Source organism: Choristoneura fumiferana, chromosome 25, assembly GCF_025370935.1.
Source record: "Choristoneura fumiferana chromosome 25, NRCan_CFum_1, whole genome shotgun sequence".
Classification (NCBI taxonomy): Eukaryota; Metazoa; Arthropoda; class Insecta; order Lepidoptera; family Tortricidae; genus Choristoneura; species Choristoneura fumiferana.
Window position 1 is genome coordinate 14,502,887 of NC_133496.1, and position 15,753 is coordinate 14,518,639.

Consider the following 15,753-nt stretch of genomic DNA (forward strand, 5'->3'; position numbering starts at 1 on the left):
TTCGCCGAACAATACAAGAAAGATATACAGTTGATTCGACTTAATCAAAAACACATCGTCAATCTGTGGAAAAATCAGACGTCAATTGTAGAGGCACAACATAATCTTTTAAGACGAGTCGAAGTAATAATGAATCAACAACACAAAGAATTACATCTGCACATGACTGCGTTAGAAAATAGTTTACAAGAAACGAAAAAATCAGCGCAGACGAATCTAATACTTAATGAACTTGCAATGGGCGCCCTAGTTGCGAGTAACATGTTGAACAATTTAAGGAATATTCAAAACGCGTTACTGGAAACAGTTACAGACATTTATCATGGACGCTTCAATTTACATTTGTTGACACCAGCCCAATTAATTGAAGAGTTGAGCAAGATATCAAGTCAGTTGGAGAAAGATGTGTCGCTTCCGGTGGATAATATTCATTTTAATTTGCAACAAGTGTATGGTCTCCTCAAGATAAAAACAAGAATGCTACAGGAGTTCATAATTTTTGAAATCAAACTACCACTAATAAGCAGGGAGTCATATGAGATTTTCAAAATCATTCCGATTAAAAAACAACAAGATGACAAAATGGTTAGTTTGGTTCCCATATCAAGTTACGTTGCAATAAACATAAAGAAAGATACTTTTATCACAATGACAGAAAATGACGTCACAACGTGTTATACGCAGTCTGATTCATACTTTTGCCCCAGTCGAAAACCTGAATACCTAATGACAGAGGATAAGAGTTTTTGCGAGTTGGAGAATTTCGAGTGCAAAACTGAAACCGAAAAATGCAAAAACAAATGGGAAGAAAGTTATACTACCAATACTTATGTTTACTTTTGCTGTGGTCAGTGTCAAGTACGAGTACTGTGCGGCGACCAGATAAGCGCACGTCAGCTGACTGGCGCAGGGCTCATGGTTATAAGCCACGGTTGTTTGATCAAGACAGACAAGGTCACTATATACCCACACAAGATTCATTCAAGTGAAATGAAAAAAATCCCAGAATTGTTTATACCTACAATTTCGCCTATCAATCACATAATAAACATAACTCTGCCCCATCGAAAGGTATTCAAGGAAGGTCAAGTAGAATTCCAACAAGAAGAACGAGAAATAGACGATAAGATCAAGATTTTGAAGAAAAGTGAAGATGAAGTCCTGACTGAGGCAGAGAGTATATCCTATCACGACATTCACCAATACGTGATGATATACGCGATCCTGTTTGTCATCGGAATCATAGGAGTAATAATTATAATACGTCGTTGGCAGTGCAGATGGCAAGTGCCGCGCTCTACAGCAAGGGAGTCACCAAGGCCGGCCACGCGCGAAACCCCGTCGCCTGTGATCGAAGGAACCAGTAGCAGCGATCAACAGGCCCAAATAGAAATGCGACAGAACAAGAGTACATCTCCAGTAATGCTTACTAAGTTCCCTCTTTTTAAATAGTGTGTTTTAATTGTAGCAAGTGATTAATTTTATTTGCTAATTGACATGTAACATTTATAAGTTTGTTTTATCATGCAGCATCCCGCATCTTCCTGTCCGGGAATATGTACGATGTACATGATATCATTTTGCGCACGCTCAGCAAGTTCCTTTTTTACTTTACTTGCCTTTGTAACAGCAAGTGCACGAGTTCACGACAGCCTTTCTTAGTGTGCGCACACATTTTATTGATTATAATAAATTGTAATCATAATAAACAATTTACTATTCTACATCAAGTTTTTATTATCTAAACGAGAACAAGACATCAACAAGTACTCATACAGGTAAGTAATACCTATGCCAAATTCCAAGGCAATCCGATCTCTGGAAATGGGTCAAATTAAACTTGTGAGATTTGGCGCGTACAATACATACATACTCGTACCTATATACATACAGAACTATTATTTATTACTCAAATAAAAAAAAACAAAATAATTTATCCCAGCGGATCGCACTTGCGGTCCAAAGGGGTAATGCGGCCAGCATCATGGGAACTCTGCCACAGGCAGATCTTTTGGACGGGGTTTTCTTTTTATAATATTTATTTTTATAGTAACATATAGATATATTTAGTTAAGGTTTCTTAGGTAAGTTTTCTTTGTCTTCTTCTTCTTATTATTATTATTTTATTTTATTTAATCTATACTTCTTTTATATATACATACATAGATGCAAGTTAAATAAAAGCTTGTAAAATATCGGAGAGAACTGCTTACTTGGTGAAGTCGAGCTCGAGGCGGCTGGCGAGCGGGCCGGCGAAGTGCAGCAGCAGCTGCAGGCAAGCGCCGCCGTGCAGCGCGCGCGAGCGACGCGCCTCCGCCCACAGCAGCCAGCGCGGCGCGCCCAGCACGCGCCGCACCTCCGCCAGGAACTGCCCGCTGCACACACGCGCGTCGCACACGTTAGGACGGCCACGTTAGGTCGGGCCACTGTGCACGCCATGAGACACCACTCCACGAACCACACTACTCAGCGTCACGCTCCCTACCCTAGGTACGGCGACTTTACGATGTCAATTTTACGGCGCCGACACTTCGTCGCCAATAAATAAATGATATGGCAGCATGCCGCAGGACGGTCTCTTCCACGCTTCCAAATACTGGCGTGAAGAACGTTACCGGCGCCTAAAGACAGATGCGCGCTCTATCCCGTGCTAGCTCTGGCGTTGGCGTGTTACATAAAATCGGCACGAAAACTGTTACAGGGTGCTTATTCTCTCGTGCACTAGCACCGCAGTAGCTGGTGACTATTTTGATACCACAGAATCGTCATCGCGCAAACTTATCATCATACATCACGGGTATACTAAACGTGCGGGGGCACTCACATGGCGAACCGCGGAGGCTTCATGATGTTGACGAACTTGACGATGTCGTGGTCCTCCTCGATGTTGGCGCAGGCGAGGCGGTCGCGGCCGCCGCCCGGCGCGAACACCACCAGCGAGCGGCCCAGCGCGCGCGCCGCGCCCTCCAGCGGCAGGTTGCTGTCCGTGAACACCTGCCGCCCCGCGCCCACGTCTGCCGACACCGCACACCACACCGTTAGTGACCAAGGACAAACATCTATACACGGAACGAGGAACAGCAGATCAGAGCGCCTTACTAATAGTGCCGAGACGCGATGTGAGGTCGCCCACGTCGCAGCGTAGTGGATTGTCGGAGCCGCACTCTTCGTTATACAGCTCGTGCTGGAAACGAGCAGAACATTACCGACACGACATCGCTAAAGAAAAAAACACAGAAAGAACAGATAATCTAGTCACATTGAGCGGGTCAGCCAGCTGCGTGAAGTAGGGGTTCCAGCGGTAGCCGCCCGCCACGCAGCGCGTCGCCGGCACCGCCACCGCCGCGTCCACGCCCACGGGGTTCACGAACACCTCCCACCGGTGCCCGTACGTCTGCCGACAACACGCATGGTCAACGGGAGGTCTCGACGAGAGCAGAGAGCCGTACGGCGAAGGGTCGACGCGCTCACCATGTTCCGGTCGCGTTCGCCGGGGTAGCGCAGGTTGACCTCGATGATGGTGTCGCTGGCGCCGCCGTCGTTGGTGACGAGCTGCGTGAAGCGCACGTAGCCCCAGGCGAAGCCGCCGGGGTGGTGGAACGACGCCACCGCACGCAGCTCGCGCGCCTCGCTGGGCCCGTAGCCGCGCTGCAGCGACGCGCAGGCCCAGCGCCGGCCGCGCGCGCCCAGCAGCAGCGAGCGGCCCAGCACGCTGCGCGCGCCGAACAGCGTCAGCCGCGTGTCGTTGGTCGCCACGCTGGCGCGCCGCAACCCCGCCAGCTGCCCGAACTTGTCGCTCAGCGCGCCCACCGGGTACTCGTCCGCCGTGCCTGCACACGACCGATCCATTAGTGCTTCACGATTCGATCGGTAGCTACTTATCGTTTATTCATTCGCGAAGATTCACGTAATTATACGTACCTTTCGTAGGGCTGAGCGATTTATTCACGTTATAGGGATTGTAAGTATCTAATAAGGTGCTGATCTCGCAAGGGAATTCCAGGTCCTTCTCCACCGGGGCCTGAAATCCCAAAAATGCTGATTAAGACTCAAACGGCCATCATCTCGAGCGAAACGAATGCGTGGAGCGGTACCGACGGCGTGTATCCGGTAGTCGCTGACGTCGTCGAGATGGTCGAGCTTGAGCTGCAGGTTGACGACGTCGTACTCGGTCTGCTGCGTCAGCTCCAGCCGGCCCTGCAGCGCCGCGCCCCCGCCCGCGCCCGCGCCCTCTCCGAACCAGTCGTTCGCCACCGCCTTGCGCCGCGCCATCCCGCTCACGCTGCAACCACGGCTCACTCCAATCGATAGCTCTCAGGAAGTAAACGATTCGATCAGTTAATACAAAATGTTCACTCACATGGAGCAGGCCATGCGGTCGCCTCGCGCCACGGGCCCGTGGTCGTCGAGGATGAGCAGCGAGCGCCGCAGGGCGGAGCGGCGGCCCGTCAGCGCCAGCACCGTGTCCGTGAACTGGCGCCTCGTCAGCCGCGCCGCGTCGCGCTTGCGCCCCGCCACCGCCAGCGTGCCGTGCCTGCGACACGATACCGACCGTCATTATGCCGCCGGACCCGGACAGAATCGCGCAGAGCGTACAGAGAGAAGGCGGAGCGGACCTCGTGGCGAGGTCCCCGAGGCGGCAGAGCGGCGGGCGCGCGCAGTAGGCGTCGGACTGGCGCAGCGCCCGCGGGTCCCACTCGGCGCCCGCGCTCTCGCAGCGGCGGCTCCAGTTGTAGAAGTCGGCGCCCGGCGAGTGCTCGTGCAGCGCCCAGCGGTGCCCGAACGTGTCGTTCACGTTCGCTCCATCCGCATGGATCTATCGACACGCACCAGGCTGATTTATTTACTATCGCTAAATTTGAAAGTGTCGCTCGATAACTCTATACCTCACCTTATGGTATTGAAAAACACCTTAGGGTATGTGAGTGTACAACGTTGAAACGCACGTCCCTGAACAATAGTTAAATAATCACCCCGACAGAACTTGAAAGTGTTGTATACTGTATACTGTATGCGTTTATTGGACTGACCAGGTTCTCGACGGTGATGGTGGTATCCTCCCAGGGCCGGTCCCGGGGCTGCCGGAAGACCACGCGGCCCACCAGCGGGTAGCGGAACACCACCTCGGCCGCGCTCATGGGCGTCTGGTAGTCGGTGCCGAACTCGTACGGGACCACGGTGCCACACAGCTCCGTCTTCGGGCGCAATCTGCAAATATAACATCGAAATTTATAATACACTAAGTACTATTAGTATAAGTAGTACGAGATACAGAATCTGGTCTTAGGCTACTATGAGTACAATCTTAGAGTTTATATACTTAAGCAAGCTACTCTAAGAGTACAATAAAAGATCAATCTAAAACACCAATAAATCCCTTTGTCAAGCCAGTGGCCCGCCGGCTATGCCCATTAGTGTAGTCGTAAATACCACAATTTTGCAGGCAATGTGAAAGCACATTTATTGAATTTTGATTTGCGGCATCTAAAGAAACCTCGAGCCTCACTCTGACAGCGCATGCGTCAAGCAGTAAAGCAGTACTGTGGGACCCTGCCCTCTCCCTGCGTTAAAAGATGTCCGGCAAGCAGAAGCAGGATCACTTGTACCGTAGAGCGAGAGATGACGCGTCGCAGTCGAGGTGGAAAGAGTCGAACCATACTGCCCAGGACCGTAGTCGGTAAAAGACGTTTTCGAGCAAATTGTTTTTGAAGGTACCAGGAAAGAAGATGATTTGTATGCGCACTCTGTTGGACATGATCCAGGGTCCAGGGGAGTCAGCTGCTAGTTATCGCCGGCCCTCCGCAGTAGCGCCTCAACGCACGGGCGAGGGTCGAGGGTACCTCTCAATGAGCAGCGCGCGGTGCCGCACGGAGTGAGCCCCGCGCAGCGGCAGGAAGGCGTCCCAGTAGGTGCCGTCCAGCTCGAGCGCCAGCCCCGGCAGCAGGTAGCGGTGCGGGCGCCGCGGGGAGCGCCCCAGCAGCTTGCCCATCAGGTCGCCCACCGCGTACTGGTCCTGCGTGCCCATTCCTGCCGACGACACACACCCCCACCATCTTTACACTGTACTCACGCTTCCATTATACATAAATGCGATAGTTTGTAAATCCGTTTGTTTGTAAACAGCTGGACGGAATTTGACGAAATTTTTAACTGTGAAGAGGTCACGGTAATTTAATGAAATTTTGCACTCAGATAGATTACGAATCACGACGTGGGCTAAGTAGGACATAGATTAGCGTATGTCAAATAACACATGGCAGGAATCAACCTGTCTCGTTGCTTCGACATACGAAATGGTAATATATGTTTGATTGTACCGCGATTTTTTAAAGTGATTTTGTACAAAGTAATTGTTTATTTAAGTCACATGCACTATGACGCCGAAAACAAGTGAGATTTGGCAGTTTTTCTAGAAATTTAAGAGATTTTTGAGTTGAATATAAAGCATAAACTACTATTTTTTCCACATCCACTTTCACTTCCGCATCCGCCTCCGTTAACACGTTGAATGCGAGGCTTCATTTCTATAACTTACGCTTGGTGCTATACATACCATTTTGGATATGTAACATAATTCCTCACCAGTGCGGTACGAGACCATATTGTCTTGTGGATAGAGGTTTAAATTTTACCCAATATATCTTAATTTTATCTGAATTTACAAATTGCTAATTTACTGATTGTAATAGCAAGTTCACCAATCAATTTACCTTAAATTACTTTCGCCACAAGCTACTAACTTTGGTTTAGGAATTATAGGACATTTAACTGACAATACGATACTGACTTGTATCGCACCATGGGGATAAGGCTAAGGCTCTCATATCGATGATTAGGTAGAGAGGGGAAATGTAAAAAGCTAAACGTCGATATCGATGATTAAAACTATTGAACATTAAAATTAAGCGAGAACTTTTGCTTCGAATTCGAAACATATGATTGTTCACGCTCTGGGCAGTAGGTATGTATTCTTCTTGATTTTTTATAGTTTCTCGAATTTTAGTTGTTTTTCTTAATTATTTGTTACATCTGTACACAACTTTCAAACACCTTTTGTGTATTTTTTTATGATCTGTTTCTAGGTGCATTCACAACTTATAAACAATCTATTACCGGGCGATAAAAGAAACACAAGAGAGCATTATTCCCTGCACTAGCCTGCGCTGACTTGTTCCCGTGGTGCGATACAAGGCGATAGCTTACGAGACTCTTTTAGCCAGCACCGCACTGCTTGAATATTTTTTCAATCTAGTGCGATACTAGCCAAATTTGTCTTGTAAAGTTTTATTATTCTATCGAGTAGAACTTAAAGAAAGATACATAAGTGTATACTTGACTCTTTCTAGCCAAAAGGATTTCAATGTCAAATTGTTCCCGCACCAGACAGAGATAACCAATTTTCTAACGACGCACTAAGCGAAAGTCTAATACGAGTCAAAATTGACTTGTACCGCAGTCAACGTGTTAACCTCCGCGTCCGCGGAGGTGAAACTTGTCGCCTCCGCATCCGGGCCCTCGCCCCCCCCCCCTACCTTCCCTCGCTGCGCTGGCGCGCGGCCAGCCGATTCTCCTATCCTACCTCCTATCTCATTACCTAATTAACAAAAATTTCGTCATTGTCGCGCTGCTGACAACTTCAGTAATCGATTTTACCTTGATTTTACGCAAGTTTTCGTAGCTATGGTTACCATATCTCAGGATTTGTCCTGAATTCTCAAGATTTCGAGACTTCTCAGGATTCCGGCTGGATTTTGGAAATCTCGGGTACCTAATCATAGGTTTTTTTAAATCTTAATACTTATATAAAACAAAGTCAGGTTTTTTAACTCGTAGCTCGAGAACAGCTGGACTAATTTTCATCGTTTTTGATTTGTTGTATTTTCTCCATATAAAGTATCAAATAACCAATGTTCAAAATGATATTACTCGCATCGTTTGTTTGTTATACGTATACAGGGCGTCCCACGGCTATGCCACATGTACCTTAAATATTGTAGATAGTCAATTTTACTGAAAAAACAATTTATTTTGATTTTAAAAACAATTTTAACCGCATTCAAAGATTTTGGACTAATTGCCTGAAGCAGGAATCGAACCCGCCAAATGGTAAAAAGCACACCCGTATTTTTTTTTAAATGAAAGGCTCAATTAGAAGGATTATTTTTTGCCAAGTAACATAGCATCTTAAATAAAAGGAAGACCATGAAAATAATACATTTACAATTTCAGGAAAATATAATCCTTCTGATTGAACCTTTCGATCGGTGTAGTAAAATTACGGGTGTATTTTTTTTACGGGTTCGATTCCCGGTTCAGACAGGCGATTATTCAAAAATCTTTGGATGCAGTAAAAATTGTTTTTAAAATCAAAATAAAGTCGCCTTTCAGTAAAATTGCCTATCTTCAATATTTAAGGTATACTTCCCCTTCATGTGGCATAGCCGTTGGACGCCCTGTATAAGACCCGCCTTACAATAATACTCAACATTATGTATATGTAGTGCTCGGTCAAGAACGGTGCCACCAAAGCGATATTTTATTGTCATGCTGATACAAGTGTTAGTTGCGCCTCCGAAACAAGCCTCGGGCGTTCTGACCTGGCGGCGGCACTGTGGCGAGGTCGACTCCGGACGGGTTGTAGACGGCGCCGGTGTAGTTGCAGGGGCGGGCGGCGGCGGGCCGCGGCGGCAGCTCGCGGATGCTGTAGCCGCGCACGGAGCCCACGAAGCGCAGGTTCAGCTCGTAGTTGTCCTTGTCGGCCGCCGCCAGCTCGAACGTGAGCCACGTGGGCGCGTGCGGCGCGCGCTGCACCAGACGCACCGTCCCGCGCACGCCGCCCATCGACACCAGCACCCTGCGGCAGAGGCAGAGAGAGGCGTCGGCAAACGGACACGCGGCAACAGGCGCGGGCGCGGGGCGCGGGGCGCGGGGCGCGGGCGGGCCTCACCTGGCGGTCTGCGGCGGCGCGAGGCGCAGCTTGGCGCACGCCAGGAAGGTGTCGTTGTGCTGGTGGTCGTAGAGCACGAGGTAGAGGCTGCGGCGCGTGGCGCGCATGTCCTGGCGCAGCGCGGCCAGCACGGCGTGGCGGCGCGCGGCGCGCTGCGGCCGGCGCGGGTCGCGCGCCACGCGCACGGGGCCCAGCCGCGCGGCCAGCTCGCCCACGCTGAGGCCGTCGCCGGCGCCGGCGCCCGTCGCGGGGTCGAACACCGCCTGCAGCGCGTCGCAGTTGTCCTCGTAGTTGACGCGGTCCGAGTCGAAGATGTCGGTCACGAACAGCTTCCAGTCGTGCTCGGTGTAGTCGCCGTCGCCGCGCACGGCGCCCGTGTGGAACAGGTCGGTCGTGACGTCCGCGTCCGCCCCCCCCGCGTCGGCCGGCGCGAGCCAGCGGAAGCCGACGGAGCCGGCCACCGGCGCCGAGAACTGCGCCTCCGCGTACGTCTCGGCGGCGTCGTCCGCGGCCAGGATGGAGGCGCAGGCGACGCGGCCCTCGGCGGACTCGAGGCGCAGGCTGCGGCCCCAGAGCCCGTCGGGCCCGGTCAGCGGGCGCGTCGTCTCGAACTCGGCCTGGCCCTTGCCGGGCACGAGCAGGTAGCCGAGCTCCTCGGTCAGGTCGAACAGTTCCGGGCCGAGCGCGGCGCCGCAGCGCGCGGCGGTGACGTCGCGGTGGTCCACGGGGAAGGCGTGCACGGCCCAGCGCAGCGCGTGCTCGGGGTGCTCCAACGTGGGCCGCAGGTCGGTGCGCAGGGCCACGCGGCCCGCCGACGTGCGCGAGAACTCGATCTCGCCGTGCAGCCCCCACTGCGAGATGACCGCGCGCAGCACCAGCCCACCGCCGCCATCTGAAACGCACGCCACAGATGCCTCATTATTGGCGATTTCGTCATCCATGGATTATGGTTTTCGGAATACTCAAAGTCAAAGTCAAAGTCAAAATATCTTTATTCAATTTAGGCTATAACAAGCACTTATGAATGTCGAAAAAAAATCTACCACCGGTTCGGAAAAACCTCTGCTGAGAAGAATCCGGCAAGAAACTCAACGAGGTATATATATATATTTTTTTTAAAACAGATTTACAATATTATTAAATGCTATCTATACTAGTTATACATCACAAGTATTTAACACAACTTTATTTTTAACACAGTAGGTTCGCTATTTGAAGGGATCGCTAATGCGGATCGGAATTATTTCCAAATATCCCTGTCCATGATATAATCATTAACTTTATAATACGCCTTTGATATTAATGTCTTCTTGACAATAGATCTGAATTTTGTATCCGTTTCATTTATAATATTTTTTGGAATTTTATTATAAAAACGTATGCAATTTCCCAGAAAAGACTTTTTGGTTTTAGCCAGTCTGTAAGATGGAACTTTAAGCTTCCTGTGTTTCTAGTAGCCTTTGGCTTATCGACGTTAGTGGGAAAATCACATATGTTCTTCCTAACATACATGATTATTTCAAAAACATAAAGCGACGGCAGGGTTAGGATATCTGTTTCCTTAAAAAAAGATCTTAAAGATTCACGCGTCTTCAAATTATAAATTGCTCTAATTGCTCTCTTTTGTAAGATAAAAATTGACTCAATGTCTGCAGCAGATCCCCATAAAATAAGGCCGTACGAAATAATGCTATTAAAGTAAGCAAAATACACCAACCGTGCCGTCGCCACATCGGTTAGCTGCCGTATTTTCCAAACTGCAAAAGCAGCAGAGCTCAATCTACCCGCGATTGCTGTGACGTGAGGTCCCCACTGTAGTTTAGAATCGAGCGTTATTCCTAAAAATACTGTTGATTTTACAAATTCAATAGTTTGACCATTTAACTTTATATTAGAAACTGAATTCGAGCTAGATGAATTTATCAACGAGAATTTAATACATTTAGTTTTCTTAGGATTTAGTAACAAATTATTGGCAGCAAACCATGCGGATATCACGGACAGGGTTTCATTGGGCTCAATGAAGTCGGTATCTTTTCTACTAACCTTGAACAGTAAAGACGTGTCGTCAGCAAACATAACTATACCCGACTTTTGGCTTACCATATAAGTAAGGTCATTTACATAAATAAGATACAGGAATGGGGCAAGAATGGATCCTTGAGGCACTCCCATTTCGACCACAGATCCCTCCGATACCGTTCCGTTAATCGCTACCTTTTGCTTTCTTTGTGTGAGGTAAGATTTAATGAGTTCTAAAGCGAGGCCACGAATGCCATAAAAATTTAACTTACAAATTAAAGTATCATGATCCACACAATCAAAAGCTTTCGAAAGGTCGCAGAATACACCTATAGCGTCATGTGATTCCTCCCAAGCTTGCAATATGAATTTAACTAAACTATGACCCGCGTCTGTAGTAGACCTGCCTTTTGTGAATCTACTAGACGGTATCTCCCTAGTCTAGTCCAGCTAAAACGTAGCTGACTCGATATCTAGGTATCTAAGAAATACTTAAGTACCGGGATGAATTGAACGCATCGACCCAATGGACGAACAGCGCCGACGGGTAGCGATATAGTGTCAGACAGAAAGGGATTTCCTTTACTCCGAAGTGGGCCAACCCAAAAAACGAACAAAAGAATTAATTAGTACAAAGTACCTAGGTTTATGCCTTTGACTGTACCTACATCTAATACGCGCACCTTAAGCAGCCATGATCTTCATAAGGAACCTACAAGATTATGAAATGAAGATGAAGATCGAAAATCAGATAATCAGAATCCTTTATCTTTGCATGCAAGTATTTATAAAGTGCAATAACTAGCATTATTAGTATTGAGTATTGATGACTTTTTATATTCGACAGGATGGCAAGGCAAACGAGCAAGTGGGTCTCCTGATGGTAAGAGATCACCACCGCTCATAATCATCTGCAACACCAGGGGTATTGCAGATGCGTTGCCAACCTAGAGGCCTAAGATGGGATACCTCAAGTGCCAGTAATTTCACCGGCTGTCTTACTCTCCACGCCGAAACAACAGTTTTCAATAAAACCGGCCAAGAGCGTGTCGGACATGGCCGAAATAGGGTTCCGTAGCCATTAGGTACGAAAAAATTAAGTAATATTTTTAAAGGATTTGGTATTTTGTACAGAATATTCCAAGTTTACGTATATTTTATACCTTGGGTTGTTATTTACTCATAATTAATAAATTAATAAATAAATAAACTAGGTACTAATAATTTTCAAGAAAACTAAACCGTTATAGTTTTCCTTGTAAGTTTGATATACTTTAGATTTTAGAGGGCTCGATTTTAATGAAAATTTTTACTTTAAAGTTGAATATTTTGCAAACAAATCACTGAATCGAAAATTCGTTATAGCAACCCGGTAATGGTTTTAAAAGACCTAAGTATCTCCAACGATACCCCACACTACAAGGTTGGACGAAAAAAAAAACACCCCCACTTTACGTCTATGGGCGGTAGATAAGGTACCCACTTAAAAAAAATTTTTTTTGTACCATTTTGTCGGCATAGTTTAAATATATATTCGTGCTAAATTACAGCTTTCTAGCATTGATAGTCCTTGAGCAAAGCCACGGACGGACAGACAGTCAGACAGACGCAGACATGGTGAAACGGCGCTAGACTCTTCGACTATATAGTGAAAAACTATATAAGGGTTCTTTTTTTGCCATTTTGGCTACGGAACCCTAAAAATGATGTTATTTCGTTTATTTTATTGTTATTCCATTCCTAGATTTACACCCAATGACAAATTAAAATTCAAATCATTTATTCAGTAAATAGGCCGCAATGGGCACTTTTACACGTAATTGTTAGGGTTCCGGAGCCAAAATGGCAAAAACGGAACCCTTATAGTTTCGCCATGTCTGTCTGTCTGTCCGTCCGCGGCTTTGCTCAGGGACTATCAATGCTAGAAAGCTGTAATTTTGCACGGATATATAAGTAAACTATTCCAACAAAATGGTACAATTAAAAATTTAAAAAAAATTTTTTTAGGGTAGGTACCTTCCATAGACGTAAAGTGGGAATGATTTTTTTTTCTCATCCAACCCTATAGTGTGGGGTTTCGTTGGATAGGTTTGCTAAGACGATTTTTCGATTCAGTGATATGTTTGCGAAATATTCAACTTTAAAGTGCAAATTTTCATTAAAATCGAGCGTCCCCCCCCCTATAAAATCTAAAGCGGTGGGAGGCAAAATTTGAAAAAATTCAGGATGGTAGTAAGTATATCAAACTTTCAAGGAAAACTAACTAAAATTATTAGTAGTTTATGAGTAAATAGCAGTCTAAGGTATAAAATATACCTAAACTTGGAAGATTCCGTATAAAATACGAAATCTTTAGAAAAAAATACTTAATTTTTTCGTAATGGCTACGGAACCCTATTTTGGGCGTGTCCGACACGCTCTTGGCCGGTTTTTTTAAACTACCAGCGCTTTCGGAATGACCATCATTGCCAAGAAGAATGTGCCGCAAGAAACTTGGCAGAAAGTATTTTTTTCAGCATAAAATAATTGCAAATAAGATACTTAAAAACTACAGCATACAATTAAATAAAAAAAATACAAAATAATTATAATAATACAGGGGTGTATGGGGTCCCTTGTTACCTACAAAACTAAACACTAACTTTCAGCGTTCTTTTCTACGTTCAGTGGAAGTGTAGACTGCTTCCACCGTCAAAAATAAAATAAAAAAAATGAAATTTTGGATTTCGAAGGCAAGCTCACGTCTGCCGCCCCCAAAGTTAGCTCACACGAACTCATGGCATGCTCTGAAAGCAGAGCGGTACCGAGGGCAAGGTATTGCTTCCGTTCCCATAAGCTCTATGGGATCGTCTTGGGAACTTCAACGTCGCGAGCCTGTGACTAGAAATTAAACTAAAAATATACAAGTTTAAAATCCGTAAGCTTAACAATATACAGCCTTAAATATAGCAAGGGGATGTATAGAGTCCCTGAGTTAATAATAAAATTACTATATAGCAAGGGGATGTATAGAGTCCCTGTCTTTGAGTTAGTAATAAAATTACTATATAGCAAGGGGATGTAGAAAGTCCCTGAGTTAATAATAAATAAAATTCCTAATCTAAATAATTCAGAGATGTATATAGTCTCTGAATGTCAAAGTAAACTAATTTAATTAATTAACCCAAATAGGTAACATGAAATACAGACCTACATATATTAATATAGAAACGGCTCCAGTGTATTTAAATACTAAGATACCTGCAGATCGGTAAATGATTGACGCAATATCGGAATGAACAAAAGATAGGCCCAAAACAGGAAGTAAACTTCCATTAAATCAAATTATTAAATTCCGACTAAATGAAATTAGAAATATAGTTAGGTACCTTACAAAACCACATCCTTGAGATGCTTCAAGGTTTCCTTTTAGTAAGCCCTAAACATATATAAGTAAGTAATAAGATCCAAAAAGTTAATACTTTATTGGAACAAATAGCAATATTACAAAACAACGCAACCACAATATTAAACCGGAATTGAACTCAAACTTACCAGCGAATATTAACACTAAGTAAACTAAGAACAGAACCTTTGGCGCCACATGACTAATTAGGTAACACATGATACTGGCTTCTAACTTTACATTTTATCACAAAACGAGCACAAGTTGCTAGGAAGGACCGTGGCGGTGCGGCGGACCATATTGCGTGTGATATTGTGGTTTCTCCCGCGGCGCGCGCGCAAGTGAAAGGCGACTTGGGCAATCCAAGTTCAACTTGAACGAGACAACGACAGTTCGGTCGGAGCGAGAGGCTTGTGTCGTGCGTGACGTCACCAGTGGTTTGTTGACGGTCGACCAACAATTTGCAACACCGGGACTGTCTCGACGTCATCGAAATCAAGAATGCCACAGCATCCCCTCGCGACAACAACATCACTCCCACTCCACCATCAGCATCACGAACACATCCCCGCACCAAACACAATTGGGTCCCACTATTATTAAGGTGCATTGCTACATTACTACTTTGCTTGTGATGGTTGCGTGTTTTTTCTCAATAGATATAAGTTAACCAATTAAGTAAATGGGTTTTAATTATAATTTAATTAGGCAGCAAATACGAGTCTAGCGCTGATTGCGCGCAGATATACTAGCTAATTATTATGTAGTTAAAAGGCCTCAATAAAAATACGCTTTAATCGCAAACCTGCTTGACGTATCATCATCAGACCTGGATATCATTCTTGGTCAAAGTACATTCTAAGACTGTTCTTACGAGCCCAAACACGGCTTGATCTTGAGGTCTGGTGTCTAGTTTCCGGTTCCATCATCAGACTAGCTCGATGGTACCATTATTATTGTACTAGCTTTCACCCGCGACTTCGTCCGCGTAGGTTATCAAGCGTTGTTTCCTCGGGAGCTGTGCATTTTTCCGGGATAAAAAGTAGCCTATGTCACTCTCTGGCGACTCTGGCCGACAAAATATCTCTTTGGCAAAAATCACGTCAATCAGTCGCTCCGTTTCGACGTGAAAGGACAAACATACAAACACACACAAACTTTCTCATTTATAATATTAGTATGGATTATCAATATTATGTATGATCAGAACTACTCATAACTGCCAAGTACCCAAGTAGTAGCCAAAGACGCTGGCCGCGTTATCTTTGGGCGAAGAAACGCCAGCTGTTCTGATGGGGTCGCCTGAGACGCCGAGTAGCTTGCCCGACACTTCTTTTTAATTGTGTAGGTATACCTATATATATATATTTTTTAACATAAATAGGTACAGACCATGCGA

The 15,753-nt window shown here is 45.9% G+C and overlaps 1 protein-coding gene across 1 annotated transcript in view; it reads right to left on the reverse strand.

The window, feature by feature from the left end:
- The window catches only part of Rsod (superoxide dismutase family protein Rsod), a 37,004-nt gene extending 22,098 nt beyond the window's left edge, over window positions 1-14,906 (reverse strand). The window contains exons 1-14 of the mRNA XM_074107427.1: window positions 14,504-14,906; window positions 8,948-9,839; window positions 8,598-8,854; window positions 5,841-6,027; window positions 5,031-5,208; window positions 4,617-4,816; window positions 4,361-4,534; window positions 4,099-4,282; window positions 3,922-4,021; window positions 3,472-3,830; window positions 3,260-3,394; window positions 3,100-3,184; window positions 2,825-3,014; window positions 2,214-2,375 (exon numbers count right to left, since the gene is read on the reverse strand). Of these exons, the coding sequence (XP_073963528.1) occupies window positions 2,214-2,375; window positions 2,825-3,014; window positions 3,100-3,184; window positions 3,260-3,394; window positions 3,472-3,830; window positions 3,922-4,021; window positions 4,099-4,282; window positions 4,361-4,534; window positions 4,617-4,816; window positions 5,031-5,208; window positions 5,841-6,027; window positions 8,598-8,854; window positions 8,948-9,839; window positions 14,504-14,573 (3,173 nt within the window). The 5' untranslated portion in view covers window positions 14,574-14,906. The remainder of the gene's footprint in view (window positions 1-2,213; window positions 2,376-2,824; window positions 3,015-3,099; window positions 3,185-3,259; window positions 3,395-3,471; window positions 3,831-3,921; window positions 4,022-4,098; window positions 4,283-4,360; window positions 4,535-4,616; window positions 4,817-5,030; window positions 5,209-5,840; window positions 6,028-8,597; window positions 8,855-8,947; window positions 9,840-14,503) is intronic.
- Between the last annotated feature and the right edge of the window lie 847 nt (window positions 14,907-15,753).